The 23,551-nt window shown below is 38.9% G+C and overlaps 1 protein-coding gene across 3 annotated transcripts in view; it reads left to right on the top strand.

Moving 5' to 3' along the window:
• Nucleotides 1-23,551, top strand: part of ddr2l (discoidin domain receptor family, member 2, like) — a 51,950-nt gene that overhangs the window by 3,987 nt on the left and 24,412 nt on the right. For all 3 annotated transcript variants that reach the window (XM_069705925.1, XM_069705927.1, XM_069705924.1), the window contains exons 2-4: nt 18,858-18,956; nt 19,158-19,260; nt 19,777-19,852. In XM_069705925.1, coding sequence (XP_069562026.1) covers nt 18,896-18,956; nt 19,158-19,260; nt 19,777-19,852 — 240 coding nt within the window. In that variant the 5' untranslated portion in view covers nt 18,858-18,895. The remainder of the gene's footprint in view (nt 1-18,857; nt 18,957-19,157; nt 19,261-19,776; nt 19,853-23,551) is intronic.

Here is a 23,551-nt window from a genome sequence, read left to right as displayed (position 1 = left end):
GTATTAAACAGAGGGCACAAAAACACATTCATTTCCAGGTAAAATAATTAAAGCTGTAACCCCCCCAACCATCCTCAAACTGTCAACCAAGTGGTAACATCGTTTAAGAAACATAAAATATATAAACTCGGCATGGCTACAACTTGATGTGCTTTGTCATATCATTGAAGAAGAATATTGAGAATCACAGACAGGAATAGAATTAATATCCATATTATATATGAATGCCTTTTTTCTAATTATATTTTACTAAACTTAAAAGCAAACTTATTATCTACAAACAAAATCAGATCTTATTTCTTTTTGTCCATTCGTATTATGTCACTATAGTTTAATAAATTTGTTGTTTATTTAAAAACTAAATATGTAATTTAAAAGCAGTTTGACTAGAATGACCACAAAATCAGATGAAATCCATGAGCCTGCTATTCTGCTAGCAAGGCTCGTTCATTTGTAGCTAGTTAGATTTCAGAAATAATTAAATTTGTACTTTCTATTGCAGAATTTCAGATTTAGCTTTTGCCTTACTTATGTGGCATACGAAATTCACCTACTTAGCTATTGCTTTCTTTGTTGCCTTTTGGTTTACACAATTTTAATTGTAAGCGTTGTTGCTTTTCCATTGATGAATAGTTTGTCAAATTTGATAAGAATGATGGAGATGGTTCCATTCAAATGAGAGTTTTGGCGATATTCTGTATATTGATATTTTTTCAACAGTGATATAGAAAAAAGACAATATTGTCAAGAAATACCTTAAACAGCCAAACTCCTTTCAGCAAAATTCTTGATAAGTTTGGATTAAACATTTCCAAAGATGTTTAGCCTCATAGTTAAGTCACCATATGAAGTCTTTCATCTTCTAATCCAATTCTACTCATATTGCACCAGATCATAACACAAGCCATCTCAGGGCACTGAATATAGTAAGGTCAAGACCTTATAACATTATAGAGATAACCCAACAATTCAGTCCAACATGAGTGACAGTAAAAAGAAAAAGTCCCTTTTAACAGGAATAAACCTCAAGACAGAACCAAACTGAAAGGTGGGCGGCCAGGAGACGGTAGAGAGAAAAGAACAGTATGGAGAAAAGGCTCTAGAGCAAGAGATAATAGCTCACAGAGAGGAATATTAATCTTAAAAGTAGACAGAGTGTGTGCCTCCTGAATCTAAATCTGGAAGCTAGTTCCAGAGGCAAGAAGTCCTGAGATCTAAAGATTCTGGTCTATTGGGTTAATAGTGTGCTGTAAAATCATTACGAGCTTGGTCGAAAGGGGTGTTGTAGGTAAAGAGAAGGATTTCAAATTCTATTCTTGATTCTACTGGGAGTCAATGAATGTAAGCTAAGATGGAGGAAATATGATCACCCTTGCTGTCTTCTTGTGCTCACAATGCAACATTTAGATAAACTGGATGCTTTTCTCAGTTACTGAGACTGCCTGATAGTAAGGAATAGCAGTTGTCCAGCCGAGAAGAAACAAATACATGGATTTGTTTTTTTAGCATTGCTCAGAGACAGGATGTGCCTAATTTTGACAGCAGTGCACAGTTAAAGAAGGTCATCTGAGAGACTTTGTTGTGTGAGTATGTGACTTAAAGGACATATCCTGGTCAAATAATCACTCTTAATTTTTGTAGAACTGGAGGCCATGACAATGTGATCCAGACTAACTAGATTATAAAGTAGTGTTTTTCTGAAATTTTCTGGGTCACACACAACTAGAATTGCAATCAATTATAAAGGGGTCCGATCACCCCCTCACAACTCTGAACCAAAGCCATGTCAAAGCCAAGAATTTACACGCAAGTCAGACCAGAAGCTCCACCCACCCATCATTAGATGAAATACCTTTTTCTTTCATAAATTAATTTAAATCATCTGCAAGCACGATTATATCCATTTTTGGAAAATCTTGATGACCTAGACCTGGACTGTTTTGAGAAATAGGATTGGTTAGTCTTTATAATGACCTAATTAGGTACTTAAAAGTGAAAGTTATCCTAGCCTAGGGCTCATAAGATTAACCAGTGTATTGCATGTATATAAGATTAAACAAAATATGGATTTCCTATGGCTTCGCATGGACTGCCTGGATTTGAATTCACGCCCACCTGATTAGCAACCCAATGCCTATAGCAGTGATTTTAAGAGGCAGACAGAAAAGATCCTGCTCTTAACGGAGAAAACCACCACCAAGTTAGTGTGCAATAGTGGTCTCAAAGCGCTTTTTACAGTTTTCCATTCACACACACATTCACACACTAATTAAGGCTGAGCTGCCATGCAAGGTGCTCGCCATCAGGAATACATTCACACACCGATGGTACACCATTGGGAGCAACTTGGGGTTCAGTGCCTTGCCCAAGGACACATATGCATGTGGACAGGTGCAGCCAGGGATTGAACTGCCAACCTTCCAATTAGTGGGCAAACCCGCTCTACCATCTGAGCCACAGCTGCCCTAAATACCAATGCGTAGAGTGGATGGAGCAATCCCCTATTCCATCTCAATCACCAGAGAGGGAGCAAAGAGGTCAAGAATGAAATAAAGCATATATAATTTAGAATAAGAAAAAAAATAGTTTAAGAGTGCCTCCTAGAAGTGTAACTTTCTTGTTGACTCACAATCTGATCATTGACCAGGTATGTCAAATCTCATGCAACTCATGGGTTGTTTGGCAAAGCTGTAGCGTTTCACCCAAAAAGGTCACTTCTGGTAATATTTTCACATCCTTTTGCATGCAAAAAAAGAAAAGAAAAAGATAAATGGGCTAAAATATTATTTACAAACAGGGTACAGAGGATCTTTTACACCATTTTTGATTCACTGAGTGGAAAAACAGGAATTGTTCTAAAAATGGGTTTTGCATATCTTGCGATTTCCCAGAAAAAAAAAAATCAAGTGAAAGTGGGTGGGGTCTATATCAGCAGATGCAGCTCTATTAACTATGTGCACTATATGTGCAAATATAATACTTGACAATGATGTGTACTATTAATGAGTTATTTAACAAATAACATTTGTTTTTTATTGTAGTGCCCATTTATGATTCCCTGGGGTAATTTTCTCTAAAGAAAATTTCGAGGGCCTCTGATACAACCCCATTTCCAAAATAAAGTAGAAACTGTAAAATTTCAATAAAAACAGAATATGATGATTTGCAAATCTATATGCAATTGAAAATTAACAAAAACAACATCAAATGTTGAAACTGAGAAATGTTATTGTTTTATGAAAAATATAAATTTTGAATTTGATACAAATAACACTTGAAATGTGTTACTGGTATCAGATTCCTTGGGAAAGGGGCATGTTTACCACTATGTTGCATAATGTCTTTTTTTTTTTTTACCAACACTGTAAACCTTATGTAACTAAGGAGAGCAGTTGCTAGAGTTTTGAAAATTTAATTGTCCCACTCTTGTCTGATTTAGGATTTCAGCTTCTCAACAGTTCGAAATCCCCTTCGTCGTATTTTTTGTTTCATGTTGCGCCGATGTTGTCTATAGGTGACAGATCTGGGCTGCCAACAGGCCAGTTTAGCAGCCAGACTCTTCTTTACAGAGCTATGTTGTTGCAGAACATGTAGAATTTTCCTGAAAAAGACCCTGTCTGAATGGCAGCATACATTGCTTTAAAACCTGTATATATTGTTTAGCAATAATGCTTCCTTCCCAGATGTGCAAGCAAACCATGCACACTAATGCACCCCCATACCATCACTGACAAGCTGGATGCTCCCACTTCTCTTTATCTCAGAGGACTCAGTGTCCATGATTTTCATGTTTATATATGGTTTATTCTTTGCCTGGTACAGTTTTAACCTGTGTTTGTGGATGCAGTGACGAACTGTGTTCACAGACAATGGTTTTCGGAAGTGTTCCTGGGCCCGTGCAATTTTATATTGAGAAAAAACATTTTTAGATTTTTGCAATATTTGCCCACACATTATTTCAAAGAGTGGTCAACCCCTCCACATCTTCACTGCTGAGGGACTCTCTGTGATGCTGTTTTTATACCCAATAGTGTTACTGACCTGTTACCAATTAACCTAATTAGTTGTGAGATGTTCCAGCAGGTGTCTTTTTTTTTTTTTGCTTTACATAACTTTTCCAGTCTTTTGTTGACCCTGTCTCAACTATTTTGAAAGTCATATTCCAATTGAGCATATATTTTTAATAAAACAATACAATTTTTCAGTTTTCAGCATTTGATATGTTGTCTTTGTTCTATTTTCTATTCAGTATGGGTTTACATGGTTTGGAAATCTCACATTCTCTTTTTATTTACATGTTACAGTGTCTCCACTTTAAGGAAACAGGTTTGTAATAATAATGATGATGATAGTATTAATAATAATAACAATAATAATTATGATAAAAATGCATACAAAAAATACAGGGTTTCAATGCTTGGACCCCTAGAAAATATTTCCGAACGGATGCAATAGGGTTCCAAATTCAGGTCAGCCAGGCCTTTATGCATTTAAGCAATGCTTAACGTTTGACCAAGTACTTTGTTTAATCTGAATTCATACATGAACACCTCTGGGTGTCATCTGCATACCAATGAAATGTATGCAGTGCTTCCTTATTATTCGAAAGAAAGGGAAACACATTTTAGGTGAAAAGTATGTCATAGCACACAACTCTGTGGAATGCCATCCCGAGTAACTGCTGAGATAGAAAGTACACTTTTGTTTTCTGTGTTTAGGGCCAAATGCCCTAAACATTGAGGTTTTGAGGTTGAGTTTTTTTTCTCTCAATTTTCAAAGTAAGAGTATAAAGGGCATTCACACCTTCACGTCTCCAAGACATGCTTGAAGTTTGCCAAAACTGATGTTTTTTCTGGCTTTTGGCGTAGATAAATATTGGAGGTGCAATCGAAAAGTTCAGTGAATTGTTCCTGCTGTGCACAAACAACACAGCACAGCAACGCACACTGAGCAGGAAGAAGCGATACCCTTTGTAAGTAACTATTCCAAGTTACGTCGCTTGACCAACATCAGCACCTGTTACACACATGTTTTTGTGACTACTAGATGCGCATTTGCAATTTCACTATGTGAACAGCAGAGAGCACACATACAATTTTGCGTAACATTTTTGGTGAACAAAAAGCCAAAGAACTCTGTGTCTACAGTCTGACCCTAGAGGACCAACACAACCTCACTCAACTTCAAAAAAGAACCAACCTACACCTCGCTTGACTCATTGCTTCATCGTAACCCCTTTTTAGAAACATTTTATGGGACTCTATTGCAGATTTCTGAGTTAACATAAAACTTTATGTGAACTCATTGCTCAAGTCAATGATGAAATTATGGTCACAAAAACACGTGTAACACAGGTGCTGATGTCGATCAAGTGCCGTAACTTGGAATACATACAAAAGTTATTGCTTCCGCTGTTCATGAACTTAACTATCGCACCTTGGATTGGGGTGTCATCTTTGGGGCCAGAAGAGTGACAGTATTAGTTTGGCATTGAAAATGAAATAATGCATTGAAAAACAAAACTAAAACTAAAACAAAAAAGGGAATCATTGGCATTGAAACACATACATGCAAAAAAAAAGTTGTATTGTCACTGAAACAAGTAATGGCATTGAAAAAGCGTTCTGTAAAAAAAACAACCCAAAAAACAATCATAAAAAAAAAAAATAATAATAATCTTTTTATCTCACTATTTTATTTTATTTTGATATTGTTTGCATTGTGAGGTGTTGTTCAATGTCAATCTTCATAGTTTTTCTTTCAGTTTTGTTTACTCAGATTTTTTTTCAATGTCACAGGTTTCAATGCATATCATTAGTTTTTCAGTTTCAACTTTCTGTCACCATTCTGGCGTGGAGAGCAGGGGGTTGTGAACAAGCCTCTTTTGCCTTAACTTGACTTTGTACAGCAATTACTAGTTACCGAGTAACTGATGTTGTCTTTCAAAAGCTTAGCTGCACTTATAACAAATAATAGACGCTGTGAACTTTCAACAAACATTGCTGTGAGAAATTGACACATGAACTAATTCTGTGTGTGGAGTTTACTGCTTTTTTTTGTATGGCTATTCTTTGTCGCATAAGATTCAGATATGATTTAGCTGATTTTAAAAACAGCTTAATATGAAATTTCTCTCCAGTCCCGGCTTGTAAGTAAAATTAAATATGCATATCTACTTCTTTGTGGGAAGACGGAAAAATGACAGAATGTAGTCAACATAATGTTGTTTGTCCGGTGAAGTTGTGGTCAATAATGGATGAAATGAAGCAAACATGGAGTCGGTCTTATGTTAGGGTTGGGTCTCAAATTTGGCAGTCGTAGACAGGTTCATTACTAGCACCAGTATGAATCATTGTTTTAGGCTCACAGATCTCATGTGGCTACATGTGTCATCCTGGGATATAGTTCACAGATAGATGCATTTTGAAAACCCATCTCAATCTGAACCATTATCAGCTGATTACAGTAACGTTGTCTTGTCATCTACCTGGATTGTCATGTTAAAATCTGCATACCGTAAATTGCAGAAATGTGTGCAAACAGTGAACATGAAGGCAAACCACAAACAGTGGCACCATATAAGAAAGAGGTCCTTGGCTTCAGTTACTGTCTGCTTGCTGATAAAAGAGAGAGATGAGCTCCCCTGATCCTCCACCGAGTGCTGACAAAATTATGAAACCTGCATTCCACTATGTGTGTGTGTGTGTGTGTGTGTGTGTGTGTGTGTGTGTGTGTGTGTGTGTGTGTGTGTGTGTGTGTGTGTGTGTGTGTGTGTGTGTGTGTGTGTGTGTTTTGTGTATTAGCAGCAAGTTGGGGCTTGTGTGAGCAGCATTTTACTTGTTGGAGTTACTGTTAGCTACTTTTAGACCTATGGTTCCCAACCCAAGGTTTGGGCCCATCACCGGAGTCAGAAGATACATTTCAGCGGTCATGAGATGATAAATGGGTGAGGAAAGAAGAAAACTGAAAGCTTTGCTGCAGCTGAAAATCTGTTTTCATATTTTGGACTTCTTTTTTTTTTTTTTTTACATTTAGAGTCCAAAAAAATTTGGTACCCATTTTAGTTGGTGTAATTGTACAGAAAGCATAGTAAATGAAACTGCATGATTAGACCTTTCCAACAATGCTAGTTGCTTGACTGTGTGACAAATTGTTGGCCAGAAAAATTATTTTGAAGTTACATTAAATTTAATCATAATCACAGATCGTTAGCCTAGTTTTATTATTTTGTTAAATAAACCGATGAAGGGAAGCTGGGTAATGTCAGAAACTAACCAGGAGAGTTTGTGAGTTGTTGCTTATTCCTGTTGAGACTGGACACTGACAGAGCGTGTGCCTGTGTCTCAAGCATAGACTGTATATGAAAGTGGACGTAGCCTCTGGGTCCAAAAAATTAGGCCAATGCGGAAATGCCTTAAACTGCAATACCACCGGGCACTTGGTGGTATTGCAGTTTACGGCACTTTTTCGGTTTTCATAGGCTCACATTCAATTTCTCTCATGGAATTCTCAGTCAATAACATGTTTCCACAAGTTTTCTCTATGTCATTCGCTAAATTCACTCTTCCAGATTAGTATTCTGGCGATCCAATTGGAAATAATTGCGTCATTAATTATAAAATAAGCTTCAAAAAGCCATGTTTTTGCGGGGCTGTGTCTGTTTGATTGACAGGCCTGTGGCACAGTCAGGTCACAGCTATCGGTGGGCGGGACATAGTATTGCCAGGTTTCCAATCAGACCGAGTCTGATCCCCCTGCCCGCTCCTCCCCCAACTCGCCCAAATATGGTCACTTCCTGCTCCAAACCGCTTGGGACTAGCAAGATGGTTGCTAAAATTCCGAACTCCGTTCATAAACCAACGGGTGATGTCACTGCTGGTTGCTGCTTGGTTCCAAGCTGCAGCAGTCTATATAAAGGAGGAGGCGGGGCTGTGTGTAGCTGGGCCCGATGTGTGGACACAGCTAGTGTCTGTTAGAAGCCTTTATCAGCACCGATATTGACACATTTACATGGAAAATACTCGTCAAAAGTACATTATCTGTACTGGATAGTTGTTTCAACTGAGCCAGTTCCGACCTTGTAAGAATCAACTCCTCTCATTTTAAACATTCATCTAATGCACATGTTCAATCTCAGATTGCCAAAGAAGTGAAAACTGAAACTGGCAGCCTGACTTATAAACATCCACCTGAAAGCTGTCAAAGACGGCGTTACATCAAATAATCCAACCGCTGCAACAATAAATGAGCACAATTTTTGCATAGAATGAACTGTCACTGTGCTCATCATTTTTTCTCCTTTATTATATGATCTAAATATACTTTCCAAAGATTTTGTGTCACAGTTAATTCACTCATGATGGTTTTTGAACGCATTTATAAGATCTTCTGAGGGGTCTTGAACCCAGTTTTCACTTAAAGTGTCTGCTTGTTTACCTTAAAAACACACAATTGGATTTGGCAAAATGTTGGTCCTGGTTTCTGTGAGGACAGCTTGAAGGAGGGGATGGTTGTCAATCAGCATTTTACAGGAGTCACTGATAGCAGATCCACTCATCAGGTGGTTGTCATCAGCCTACAGTGTTGTAAAGCACTAAATGAGCACATTTAGGTGCAAAATTGCTTTTACAGTCAGAACACATCTACATTTGGCTTGTGTGATACTGTTTCGAAAAGAGAAAGTATTTATACATCTAATTATGGAAGATTCATATCTGGTTCTGTCGATAAGGAGCTGTAAGGCTTTATTGTCTGCCAGCCCAATGTGCGTTACATTGAAACCATCAGAACACAACTGGGCTCTGTTTTGCGTGAGTGCTCGAGTATGTCACGGTGCTAAAATCTAAAAAATAATGACTCCATCGATATCTTCTTATTCACAACGAACTTGAGCTACCTGAGCAGTTTAGTGTTTCTATGTGTTGTATTTATTCAGTTTGGGAAACCATGTCTAGAAAGCAAGAAAATGGACTAGATCTCATCTCTGTTGCTAGGGTCGTTGCTAAGGGTCGGACTACTTCATGGTGTGGTAAACATTGCATAAATTACATTCGCTTTGATTGACACAACCAATTGTTTTCCAGTTGTTAGTCTTAACCCCATGTGTTGCCGTGGAAACAGAGACATGTAAATGAAAATGTATTTCAATTAAATAGATCATAATAAATAAAAATAGCTATGACGATGATAATACTTTATTATCATAAAAATATACCAAAATTATGACAAGAAATAAAGATACACACATTCAATCAAACAATGCAGTCATAATGTACATTTGATCTGGTCTTAAATTACATATTACATTTTCGGATTAAATGATGCACCAAAGAGTGTTCCAGTCTAACCTTTCTAATGAAAAAAAACGTTACTCTTGTATCTGTGGTTGAATGGTAACAATTTGTAATCACTGTTCAGGATTTTGTTATTTGGCCAGTCTTAAAATGTGAGTAGGGTCGATCCTACGATCTTTGAGCAGATTCTTATTTGGTGGCACAGTTTTAAACTTTAAAGTAGTGAACAAACGTGTACCAAATTGTATTACAATACTGTAGAACACTCAAGTAGTAGAAAAGAAGTAGAAAAACAGCAGTAGAATTTGTGTACTCGCCCCAAAAGACCTACTTTGTCCAAAAGGGGGGCCAGCCCCATAAATACAAATGTCTATCAAAGAATAAGTGAGTAACCGAGTAATAAAATTACACCACTGGGTGGCCGAATGCCACGTGACTGAAGAAGTCACCATTGGTTGGCTAAGTGAATACTGAAAGCTGTTTTTACATGTGCACTGGAACCCCAGACATTAATTGGGGGAACATAAATGCCAGAATGAGTTGGATTTAACAATAAACTGACAATACCTTGCCAGCCCCCCCAGTAAAAGCTTGATGTCTGATGGAGCTTGTCCAGAAAAAAATCACAGCAAGTGAGTGGGAGTGTTGATGATGTTTCTAGCATGCTTTCCTACTGTGTGTCTGGACCCAAATAAAATGGCTGAAGTCACCATTGTTGGGTCTAGATTTTTATCAACCAGAGACCACACACTCGAAACTCGATGCCTTTGTGATTGGCTTTTCAGCTGTCAGGCATCTGGTCCTGAATCCTAAACCTAACCTTAACCCTCCCACAACATAGCAGTCAACCACAGGTGTAGTGTCTTTCCCGCTGATTCAATCTTATCACCAGCCAGTCACCATTGGTCATCCAAATGCAGCTACTTCCTGTATTAATTTAAAATTAAAAGCTTTGTGTCACTTTTGCAATGTGAACACACTAACTAGGACAAAGGGGGTGATGTACAATCCTGGAACTCATCTGAGTAACTCATCATGTGAGTTCGAAAGAATTACAACTTCAGATCATAGGGACAATCAAAATGTTTTCCATCGTCACAGCCTCAACTTATTCAGTAAAATTGTAATATTCATGTTCCAAGTTCTACATCAAATATGTATTTGATTGGCAAATACATGCGCTGCCAGATAATGCATTTTGCCATCTATTTGGATCTATTTGGATATTTTGGGTTCTCCAATTGTTTTTTTTTTCTGATTTGGGGGCAGAGTTTGGTTCTATACTGCTGATTTCTAGGCTTTGCTCTGCTGTTCTGTTTTGTTCTCAGTGAACTCTGTCTTATTCACCCTGTCAACCAGAGAGAGAGAGAGAGAGAGAGAGAGAGACTTGGAAAAACCCATGTTGATCCCTGTGTTTGTGTGAGCGCTCTGGGTTGCATCGAATGTTTGGAATGTTGAGGCTTTTGGCCTCGCTGTGTTCTGGCAGAGGAGGAAGGAGAGGAAGAAGGAGGTAGGAGGAGAACAAAAAAAAAGGAAAATAGAAGGGGTGGTGGGGTGGGAGGAGCTTGGAGGAGAAGAGGAAGCAAAGAACAAAAGTACAGAAATGACAGTTAACTATTCAGGAAAATGTACTTAAAGCATCAAAAATAGAATTGTTAAAAGTGGCTCTTGTGTGTTGTACTGCTATATGTTATGCTATTATATTAAAAACAGTCATGCATGAAGAAATATTTACATTTTTTATAAGGCTGCAATAGCTGCAACAATTTTTATTGTCGATTACAATCTTAAACATATTTAGAATGACAGAATTTACATGCCCACTGCAGTGCACGCAACCTGTGTGGCCAAGCTGGTTTGAAAAGTATATAAAAAAAAAGCCTTCTACATATAGGATTTATCGAGGGGAAACCCAGTGTTTCCCCTTTGATTGGGACCCCCTGCCCTTCCAGAAAGAATCGCATGTTTAGGTCAGAACCTAGGATATGGCTGGATCTTGTGTGGAACCGAGGGGTTTTTAATTTGAAAAGTCACAACGTTGCTTTATAGCTCTGGCCTTGCTGTTGTGGTGCAGCAGAAAGTATGGTATTTTATGTTATTTACCTAATTTATGACCACCCTTTTCTTTCCAGCTCAGTGTGAGAGTCTCCCCCTGCGTTCTAATATCCATACTACCAAACTATTTAAAAAACTTGTAGTATGTCCCATTACTTGGTAAGTTAGACGTATAGATGCCAAAAGTACCAGGATGTCCTACTACAGCCGGTCGAATTTTGCAGTATGCAGGCCAGAATGCTACTCGAGCTGCTCTGACCCACAATCCTTTGCGCAGCGGAAGAGACGTCGCATCGACTGAGCCGACGAGACAGTTGGTGGCGCTAATGCTCTGCCCGCAAAAGGAAGAAGAAGAAGCATTAACAAATGCCGCCCTACTGATCGCGACGGATGCGACAAAGTGGGTTAAGACGCATTTTTATGATAAAGTAGTATGTCCCAATTGTACACATACTACATGCAACAGTAGATATTTTTTTAAGAGAATGCTGTAGTCCATACTAAAAGTTTAAAAAAAATAGTGTGCGATTCGGAACGCATGGCATGTTGCATCTCACAGGCGCTTTGCAGGTCGGCGTTTCTGTTCTCTGGTGTTTACTCCCCTTAGGACAATTAGAAAGACAGAAAGATACAGATGAAGGAGAAAGCTTCTAAGGAGTTTCTTTGTCTAAGAGAATTCATGAGACACACTTTGCTAAAAAAAAAAACTTTCTCTCAGTGATAGAAGCTGTAATGAACATCTCTCTCAGTAAGAGCATTCAGAACAGTCAAAACAACACACCAATTAATCAGTTCATCCAATAGTTGGTAGAATGAAAGTGCATCTGCAACCCTACGGATTCCCAAAAATGACGGAATAGATTTGATTTTCAACAATCATTTTGAGTTTTTTCTGACATTTTACAAACAAACTATTATTGTTTTATCTAGAATTTAATGGGAAGACAAACTAATGATTACAAATAACTGTTTGTTAGAGCCTTTGTACATCATGCAAACTATTCTAAAGCATACTGAGACCCTTTACTTTGAATCCTGATATGCTACCACTGTCTTTTTGTACCCTGAAATCTAACCACAGAAGTGGATGATGACTAGATGCTGACAAACAAGATGTTTCTATTTCCATAATTCAGTTTTAAGCCTTACATCAAGTAAAAAACAAATGAAAAGTCAAAAATTTGCTTTTTGTTCCAAATGTTTTTTGGAGTTGTTCTGGATCCTTCATATTTCTCTATGTGTCTCACTCTCCTTTTTCTTAATTGCTTTTTACTGTGTGTATTTCTCTCTCTATGTTCTTTTCTCTATGTCTCTCTGTCTCTGGTCATATGATGTTGTTGTAGAGATGAGCAGCAGTGCAGAATACTGAGCTGCAGCCAACATATTACATAAAGCTGGCTTTCTTTTTTTCTCTGACTCTTACTCTCCCTCCAGTCGTTACCAAGAAAAAAAAAAGTGAACCAAAGTGAATGAACTCACTTCCTGAAGGCACAATAGAGATTTACATCAGAAAACAAAAAGCTGACTTTATTCCCCAGTTTTAAGGAACAGTCTCTATTTAAGGTACAGCGTGTAACTCCATCTGTATTTGGAGCTTCTGCAGCTCGATGGGTCTATAGAACGATTTTGGAACATTCAGTTACAGTCATGTCGCATCCGCATGAAGTTTACTCTACAAGTTGTATTGCTTTTATCTTGTGTTTGAATCGAGAAAAAAAGTTTCTAAAAAAAAGTTGGGACACAGAAAAGTCAATAAAAACTGAATTGAATGATTTACAAATAATGTTTAACGGAAAATAGAATAAACAAATCAAATGTTGAAATTGAGAGATTTTAATTGTTTTTTGGGAAAATATATGCCCATTTTTAATTTGATTGGGATTTGAATCAAAGTCACATGTATACAGTGGTGTGAAAAAGTGTTTGCCCCCTTCCTGATTTCCAATTTGTTTGCATGTCTGTCACACTTAAATGTTTCAGATCATTTTTTTTTAATTTTTTTAATTTTATACACTTTATTAATCCCCGAGGGGAAATGTCTTCACTACAGCAGGGGGGCTCTCAGGGGGGAGCTGCTGCAGCAGGCTGCCACTAGCGCGGCGCCAGGTAACCTGACCTGAAGTGCATGTTTTTGGATGATGGGAGGAAGCCGGAGAACCCGGAGAGAACCCACGCAAGCACAGGGAGAACATGCAAACTCCGCACAGAAAGGCCCAGGACCGGATTCGAACCCGGAACCTTTTTTGCTGTGAGGTGACAGTGCTAACCACTGCACCACCGTGCCGCCCCAATCAAACAATCATCAAACAAATTTAAATATTATTCAAAGATAACACAAGTAAGCACAAAATGCAGTTTTTAAATGAAGGCTTTTATTATTAAGGGAGAAAATCCAAACCCACAAGGCCCTGTGTGAAAAAGTGTTTGCCCCCTAAACCTAATAACTGGTTGGGCCACCCTTAGTGCATTTTGTGTTTACTTGTGTTATCTTTGACTAATATTTAAATTTGTTTGATGATCTGAAACATTTAAGTGTGACAAACATGCAAAAAAATAAGAAATCAGGAAGGGGGCAAACACTTTTTCACACCACTGTATATCTATAGATATATATATATATATATATATATATATATTTATATAAATATATATATCTATATATATACAGTGGGTACGGAAAGTATTCAGACCCCTTTAAATTTTTCACTCTTTGTTTCATTGCAGCCATTTGCTAAAATCAAAAAAGTTCATTTTATTTCTCATTAATGTACACTCAGCACCCCATCTTGACAGAAAAAAACAGAAATGTAGAAATTTGTGCAAATTTATTAAAAAAGAAAAACTGAAATATCACATGGTCATAAGTATTCAGACCCTTTGCTGTGACACTCATATTTAACTCACATGCTGTCCATTTCTTCTGATCCTCCTTGAGATGGTTCTACTCCTTCATTGGAGTCCAGCTGTGTTTAATTAAACTGATTGGACTTGATTAGGAAAGGCACACACCTGTCTATATAAGACCTTACAGCTCACAGTGCATGTCAGAGCAAATGAGAATCATGAGGTCGAAGGAACTGTCCAAGGAGCTCAGAGACAGAGTTGTGGCAAGGCACAGATCTGGCCAAGGTTACAAAATAATTTCTGCAGCACTCAAGGTTCCTAAGAGCACAGTGGCCTCCATAATCCTTAAATGGAAGAAGTTTGGGACGACCAGAACTCTTCCTAGACCTGGCCGTCCAGCCAAACTGAGCAATCGTGGGAGAAGAGCCTTGGTGAGAGAGGTAAAGAAGAACCCAAAGATCACTGTGGCTGAGCTCCAGAGATGCAGTAGGGAGATGGGAGAAAGTTCCACAAAGTCAACTATCACTGCAGCCCTCCACCAGTCGGGGCTTTATGGCAGAGTGGCCCGACGGAAGCCTCTCCTCAGTGCAAGACATATGAAAGCCCGCATAGAGTTTGACAAAAAACACATGAAGGACTCCCAGACTATGAGAAATAAGATTCTCTGGTCTGATGAGACCAAGATTGAACTTTTTGGCGTTAATTCTAAGCGGTATGTGTGGAGAAAACCAGGCACTGCTCATCACCTGCCCAATACAATCCCAACAGTGAAACATGGTGGTGGCAGCATCATGCTATGGGGGTGTTTTTCAGCTGCAGGGACAGGACGACCGGTTGCAATTGAAGGAAAGATGAATGCGGCCAAGTACAGAGATATCCTGGAAGAAAACCTCTTCCAGAGTGCTCTGGACCTCAGACTGGGCCGAAGGTTCACCTTCCAACAAGACAATGACCCTAAGCACACAGCTAAAATAACAAAGGAGTGGCTTGGGAACAACTCTGTGACCATTCTTGACTGGCCCAGCCAGAGCCCTGACCTAAACCCAATGGAGCATCTCTGGAGAGACCTGAAAATAGCTGTCCACCAACGTTCACCATCCAACCTGACGGAACTGGAGAGGATCTGCAAGGAAGAATGGCAGAGGATCCCCAAATCCAGGTGTGAAAAGCTTGTTGCATCATTCCCAAGAAGACTCATGGCTGTACGAGCTCAAAAGGGTGCTTCTACTCAATACTGAGCAAAGGGTCTGAATACTTATGACCATGTGATATTTCAGTTTTTCTTTTTTAATAAATTTGCACAAATTTCTGCATTTCTGTTTTTTTTTCTGTCAAGATGGAGTGCTGAGTGTACATTAATGAGAAATAAAATGAACTTTTTTGATTTTAGCAAATGGCTGCAATGAAACAAAGAGTGAAAAATTTAAAGGGGTCTGAATACTTTCCGTACCCACTGTATATATATATACAGAGTGGGGCAAAAAAGTATTTAGTCAGCCACCAATTGTGCAAGTTCTCCCACTTAAAAAGATGAGAGACACCTGTAATTTTCATCATAGGTATACTTAAACTATGAGAGACAAAATGAGAAAAAAAATTCGTGAAAATCACATTGTCTGATTTTTAAAGAATATATTTGCAAATTATGGTGGAAAATACTGTGTGTATATATATATATATATATATATATATATATATGTGTGTGTGTGTGTGTGTGTGTGTATATATATATATACTGTATACTTATGCGAAACACATGTGCATTGTCATTGGAGTCCATTAAATGACATGTGAAAACCATCGTACCATGACAGACGAAGATAAAACACGATATAAACCTGTGATATAAAGTTTTTATTTTAAAAATTTGGATTGAAAAGAATCAAAATGCCCCAAAAGTCCAATTAAGTTGGCAAATAATTCTGGTACTTTGCCTTTGTCAAGGCTCTGTCTTCTCTCCCTGACAATTCCCTTTTTTTTTTTTTTTCCCTGTGAAGGTGTCGAATGTGTTCTTCACACAGGTTCTCTATGCATTGTTAATTAATTAATTAATTAATATTGCTGAGCCTTTGTGTTTGTCAGTGCTCACATTACTGCGCTTGTTAAAAATGTGCTGGTTCAAATTTGCAGTATTTGTGACACATTACATGTTATCACATGTTTTCCACGTGCTCCCAAGTTCTATCACATAATAAAACATGTCTAAAACTTTTTTCACATATTTGTACAATGATGTCATGTGTTGCAATGTGGAAAACATGGCAAACTCTTGCATTTTTTTCTGCATTGTAAGTGTATTCATGTTTGTAAATGTAGGTGTGTGGGTTAGTAAATAGAGAGAAAGGAAAAAAGGACACGTGTTGGCGAGCAGTCCTTTAGCAGCACGTGCAAAGCGTGGTAATTACAGTATTTTCATCATGCGGGGACCAGATGCACAGACTTTTAGCCTTTAAGAGAGCTTCTAAGGTGAAAGCTGTTTTAGGAGCAGGGAGGAGGACTTTTAAGAGGCGGAAGAATTTCTTTAGCAGATGGGAAAATTGCAGAAGTACAACGAGGTAGGAGAAAATATTTTTCAAACTGAATGAACGCGAGTTATTAAAAAAGCCACACATTTTATTATATTGTGCAGGGATGATGTTTGTGGTCGATCTCGTTAGAGACACTCACATTTTCCTCTCAATGCAATAACGTCAGAAATGGAAGTAATCGCAGCTTTGAGATATTTGGCAACTGTAAAAAAAAATATTTTTTTTAAAATGCAACAGTGCAGCAGCGGTGAATCACTTCCGGGGCAAAGAGTGTCTTGTTTAATCAGCCAATCACATCTTTTGTCATAGAAACGGGGGTCAACCCACACTTCCTCATCAAGATAAGGGTTGCTGTCGCTTCCTGGCTTAGAGTTGGTCTAAGGGGTTTCCTGAATCGCTCCTAAGTTAAGACTGCTTGCTAGAAAGTCTCAGCCTAAGTTAGAAGCTCTCTGAGGGCTCAAAGACTGTTTGTGAATACGGCCCCCCTGGTCTTTAAACTGAAGCAAGAACTGGACTTGGTGGTCCGTTTAGGAACAAGCTTGTCACAACAAAGCTTAGCAAAAAAACCAAAACTGATAAACTGTCTCTGCCCAGACAAAAAAAAGCCTCTTACTTTCTGACCACTTTGATGCAAAGAGTGCATGAAAGTCCGTTCGTCTCCAGCATTGTTCCTTCTAGGCAGAAGGCAGCATACAGGGCTGCTATGTCGCTCGAGTCAGCAGGTTACGGTGCGGCCGGTTCTCCTCAGCAGAGTCCACTTTAGGGAAAAATGAGTGCAGGTTATCCTTCCCCTTTTTTTAGATTGGTAGTGGAGTTGCGGCTTCTCTGCCGGACCCCACACTCAGATCCTCAACAGTTGTATTTCTTCCAGCGTGTATGGACTGGCTTAGTGCTTCAAAAAAATTTAAAAAACGAAACCTTAACCATTTGTGATTTGCGCCTCGCCATTGGCGTCCGGGGTCGAGCTGAAAAAGAGCGACCGCTCTTCACGACGCGATCCCCCCTCCTTTACTCCCCGCAGAAGGCTAGTATATTCAGCCTAGTCAGGCTTTACACTTAAGTTGTGAGGCCTGATGGCATCTGTAGGCACTCAGATTTTGTTTTTAATGTAGGACTTTCCTTGTTCTCAATCTCCATGTGGCCGTTTCCCCGACACCATTTATCAAAAAAGGACATTTTTAATCCTAATCTTAAAAAGGAGACAGTCCGTCTCCCTTCTGAACTACAGCAGGGAGTTGATTCCACAGGAAAGGGGGCTGAATCTGTATCTGCCTCCAGTTCTACTACAAGCAGGCCAGCATTCTGACAGCAAAGTGCTCCATTGGGATGATATTATTCAAATGTCCTCATTTTGGTCAATTGTCTTCACTCCGATGGTGAAAAGCTAAAAAAAAACAGTTTTTCACAAAGATATTGGTACAGGTACACACACACACACACACACACACACACACACACACACACACACACACAGTCCTCTCATTAATGAGGATAAATATAGGCAATTGAAAGAGTCATTGAAACTACTCAATTCATCCTGCTGTAGTTGTGTGAAACAAGGATTTTTGTGGAAGAACAGGAGTTTTCTTTGTTTATACGGGTCAGATAATCAGTTAATTTTCACACACAATATCACAAACTCTTGTTAAAAATCCTATATCCTAGTTAATGGAAGAAAAAAACATATATTTTCAAGTCTTCTGATTTTTCACTTATTCCATCAATCAAATAAACTTTATTTGGAAAGCGCCTTTTAGGTGAGTACAATATAAAATGATGTATGTGTGACAGACAGTAAAAACAGTAACGTGATTTAAGAATAATGCATCTTAAAAATAAACATGGTGGAAAAACTAATAGTAAAACCATTAAAAAAAAAATACAATAACGATTTAGGATTAAATAAACCATGAAAAAGGGGCACGTATTTTTTCCCAACACAACACAGGTGATTTCAGAGCACTTAACAGAAAGTTCTTAACAAAGAACTTCATCACATAAAACAGAGGAACCCACGTAATACATGTAGGCCTGTCGGTACTGTTTTAAGACAGACTTAATCATAACACTTGCAGTAATGGCTCTGACACTTTAAACTGCCTATGCTAATCCTGTTCTCTCTCTCTCTCTCTCTCAGAGATGTAGCATGTGTGCTGGTGTGATCGGCGGACCATCATGCACCTCTTCCTGCTGCTGATTCTTCGAGCCACAGCAGCCATAGGACAGATTGATCCTGGTATTCACGCACACACACAACCTCATTGACATGACGCATTCACCTTATCCCCAAAACACAAATCAAATCAGCTTAAAGCCCCAAACAGCCGATTAAAGTAATGACAACCAAAAAGAAAACCTTCCCATTGTCAAATCAATCATTTTTCTGTTCAAAAAATGTCTGTATTTAAATGGTGTTTGTCTCTGTGTGTGTTTTCAGCACACTGTCGCTATGCCTTGGGCATGGAGGATGGACGCATTAAAGACAATGACATCACAGCATCCAGCCAATGGTATGAGACCACAGGACCTCGGTATGCCAGGTCAGTATGGTTTAAGAAGTGATAGGATTGGTAAATAAGTTGTAGCTTTTTATTATTATTATTTACACTCAAGATTGCTATACTAGTTTTACAAAAATAATCTTGAAGCCAAATTAAACTTTAACAGAAATGGTTACACACATAACTTCATGTCATGTAAAATCATCTTTAGCTGTGGATCAAAATACCCCAAACAAATAAAAAAGTAAAATAACCTAAACAAAATGTTGAATCAGTCAAACTGCTTTTTTTGGGGGGGTGTCTGATAGTCAGCGCCCTCAATTCTGGTTTTGGGTGAAGTATTCATTCACTGTAATGTAGTGTATTTCATCACTGAAGTGAACACAAAAGAGAATAGCTGCTTTGTGAATCACGAGAACACCAGACCCTGGAAAAAATGTCAAAGATGTTTCAGCATGAAGTCAAAACATGAAATGTGACTTTTTTTTTTAGGGCACACATTTATTTGATCAAACTTTTGTAGACGTTCTGTATTAACTGTGTGTGTGTTCACAGGCTAAATCGTGAGGAGGGAGATGGCGCCTGGTGTCCTGAAGGGCAGCTGGAGCCATCAGACAGTCAGTACCTGCAGGTTTGTGTCTCCACGGAGCATTAAAGGAAGACTAAAACTGTCTCAAACATGTACGGTCATGTCCAGGTAATCATATTTGTGTGACAGCGGTACAATGGTGCTCACAGCCTGTGAGGTTCTCTACAAGGCAGAGTCAGGGACTGACAAACATTTTCAAAATCTGCAGCGAGTTTTATTGGTTGTGACTTAGTATTTAAGCCATGGGTAGATTGTGTGAGAAGAAGGAGCTCTGCCTGCAGGAGAAAAAAATATGCTACACAGTCAGTTTAACAGGAGAAATCATGATAAATTCACAGCGGATTGCTGGGAGGTCTAAAAGGATGAAAAGCTATATTTAAGTGCTTCGCATTGAAGATAAACCATGTAAGAAGTGTGAATTGCTGGCTATGGATACATTTTCTGCCATCAACAACACATTTTTGTACATATTCAGCCAAATTTTGTGTTATTTTTGTCATTACCTGTGGATTTTACAAGTATTATCCACTGGGGTGCATAGCGTTGGGGTTAAAATAGCAAAGATGCAGGTTTGAAATCTTCCTTTAATCCTGATATTCTTCAGAAATGCTTCAAAACTACAAAACTGTAGGTTGAACTGAATCAATTCCTATAAAATTCTCATTTGCTTTGCCAATACGAATTAATCTATGGATTTATTTAATTAAATCAAAAGACACTAACTATTTCACCCACTTTTGTTAAATGTTGTTGACCTTTTTTGCATTTGTAGTGTCCTATTTCTCAAAATACTGTTTTTTAACAGGGGTCTTAATGATGGGAATTCATCATTAAGTGCCATGTTATTCAGAAAATACTATTTACAACATTCTTCTGCCAAGTGTTGGGGAGTAACTAGTTACATGTAACGGAGTTACGCAATTAAATTACAGAATATAGATAGATAGATAGATAGATAGATAGATAGATAGATAGATAGATAGATAGATAGATAGATAGATAGATAGATAGATAGATAGATAGATAGATAGATAGACGGACGGACGGACGGACGGACGGACGGACGGACGGACGGACGGACGGACGGACAGATAGATAGATACTCTATTGTGATACAATATAGAAACAAACAAGAAAAACAGACAACAGTGTTATTGTTGTGTGATGGATTTTGCCAGAGGTGAGTTATTGTACATTCTTATGGCAGTGGGCAGGAATGATCTCCTGTATCTGTCCTTGTGACAGCAGAGCTGGAGGAGTCTTTTAGAGAAAGTGCTCTGCTGTCCCTGCAGCAGGTGGAGAGGGTGGACAGGATTATCCAATATGGATAATAGTTTGTTCAGCGTCCTCCTCTCCACCACCTTTTCCAGGCTGTCCAGTTTACAGCCAATGATGGAGCCGGCCTTCTTAACCAGTTTGTTAAGTCTGTTGGTGTCACCGGCTCCAATGCTGCTACCTAGCAGACCACAGCGAAGTACAATGCACTGGCCACAACAGATGGTAGAACATCTCCAACATCTCGCTGCACACATTGAAGGATCGGAGTTTCCTCAAGAAAAAGAGTCGACTCATCCCCTTCTTGTAGACAGCGTTGATGTTGGTCTTCCAGTTCAGTCTGTTGTCATGGAGACACCCAGGTACTTGTTCTCCTCCACCATGTCCACCTCCTCTCCCAGAACTCTCAGCGGTTGTGGAGCCGTCGTCTTCCTCCTGAAGTCGACCACCATCTCTCTGGTCTTGGCCACGTTCAGGAGCAGGTGATTTCTACCAGCCCACTCCACAAAGTCCTCCACTACTGCCCTGTACTAGTCCTCCCGTCCATCCCTTATACATCCTACCACTGCAGAGTCATCAGAGAACTTCTGCAGATGGCAGGACTCTGAGTTGTTCTGGAAGTCAGTTGTGTATAAGGTGAACAGGAAGGGGGACAGAACAGTTCCCTGAGGAGCTCCAGTACCACTGACCACTGTATCAGACAGCACACTGCCCAGATGGACAAACTGTGGTCTGCCTGTCAGGTAGTCAGTGTAATTGTAATTAGTATAATATATAAATGTAATTGTAATTAGATATGTTTACTCAGAAAAAAAAGTAACTAAATCATAGTTAGTATTTAAACTGTTGGTGATTACAAAGGGTTTATATAGACAGGCAGACAAACAGATAGATAATTTATTTTTCAGAGGAAAATTAAAGCGTTCCAGCTACATTAAAATACAGTACAACCTGTGTTGCATATACAGGTGTATGTACAGGTCTGGTGATGTATGTACACGTCCAAAAAAACAGGTAAATAGTCTAAATTACAAAGATTCTCTGTTATGTTGTGCAAGAGCAGAGTGGTGAATAATTGTGAACAAAAAAGCAACCTCAGTCCAGTTCTCTGACTGCAGCAAAGGCAGATGAGTTGTACAGTCTGATAGCTCCTGACAAGAACGACTTCCTGTATGGCTTCTATAAACAGCGAGGTTGGATGAGTCTGTTACTGTTGGTGATCTTTAGTTTGGCCTAGCATGTCATGAAGGGGATCGATTGTCAAGATTGTCAGTAGTTTGGCCAGCATCCCGTCCTCAACCAGCTCTTCTAGTTTGACAAGCTTCGATCCGACAACAGCCTCCTTTATGAGTTTGTTCAGTCTGTTGGCAATCCTTGGCTTTGATGCCCAACAACGCCACAGCAAAAAGAAAATGACTCCTCACAACAATAGACCGATAGAACGTTTGGAGCATTTTTGTTGCAGGTGTTGAAAAACATGAGTTCATGCTGGCCCTCCTGAGGATGACAATTATATCAATTCAATTCAATTCAATTCAATTCAATTCAATTCAATTCAATTCAATTCAATTCAATTCAATTCAATTCAATTCAATTCAATTCAATTCAATTTTATTTATATAGGGCCAAATCACAACACAGGTTATTTCATGGCACTCAACACATAAAAGTCCTTCCAACAGAACTTTACAGCATCATACAGAGAAACCCAACAATTCAACAATTCCCACATAAGCAAAGAGGGAAAAACTCCTCTTTAAGGGAGAAAAACCTCCAACAGAGGGAAGAAAAACTCCCTCTTAACAGGAAGAAACCTTCAACAGAACCAGGCTCAGGGACGGGCGGAGCATCTGCCTCGACCGGTTTGGGTAGGAGGAGAGCAGAGAGAGAAAAGGACAGCATAGAGATCCAAAACATGAACTGTTGGTGGGGTCAATAGTCACAGAGCAGAGCATTTGAGTTCTGCTTACTCTCCTGAACTAAAGGGCCCTCTTTTATTAATTCAGTAGGGCCTTTAAGGTGAATGGTAACCTACGGTTTGTTGTCAGTGGATCTCTTTAGTGGTGATGCAGTTTTCTATACAGAATCCAATTTACTCGGAGACACCATCAGTTATGCCATCAGTATCATCACCATGTGGTTCATACAGGGCATTTAAGTCAGCAGCTTCCACTAGTGGCCTCGACAAACCATTTCTTCGCAGTTCTCACTGCCACTGTAGCTGCTGACTGGCATCTTTTAACATTTGGATACTAGCAGATCTAAAAGTCTTATTTATCTCTGGTTGTGCGCTCCAGACATAGACACAACTGAATGTATGTATGACAGGATGTATATAGTTACATTTTGATCCTTGGTTTTCATTGGTTGTCTTGTTTGTTTGAATGAACAAAATTGCAACATGCCGCTCATTTTCCAATCAAATCAATGCACTTTGCTTTAAACAACCACGCCAAGGTGGTTAGG

Source organism: Brachyistius frenatus, unplaced genomic scaffold, assembly GCF_029030835.1.
Source record: "Brachyistius frenatus isolate BFR_SWC_R1_liver_20210118 unplaced genomic scaffold, ASM2903083v1 Contig_60, whole genome shotgun sequence".
In the NCBI taxonomy this organism is placed as follows: Eukaryota; Metazoa; Chordata; class Actinopteri; family Embiotocidae; genus Brachyistius; species Brachyistius frenatus.
Note: the sequence above shows the minus strand (reverse complement) of the source record. Positions and strands in the feature narration are given on the sequence as shown.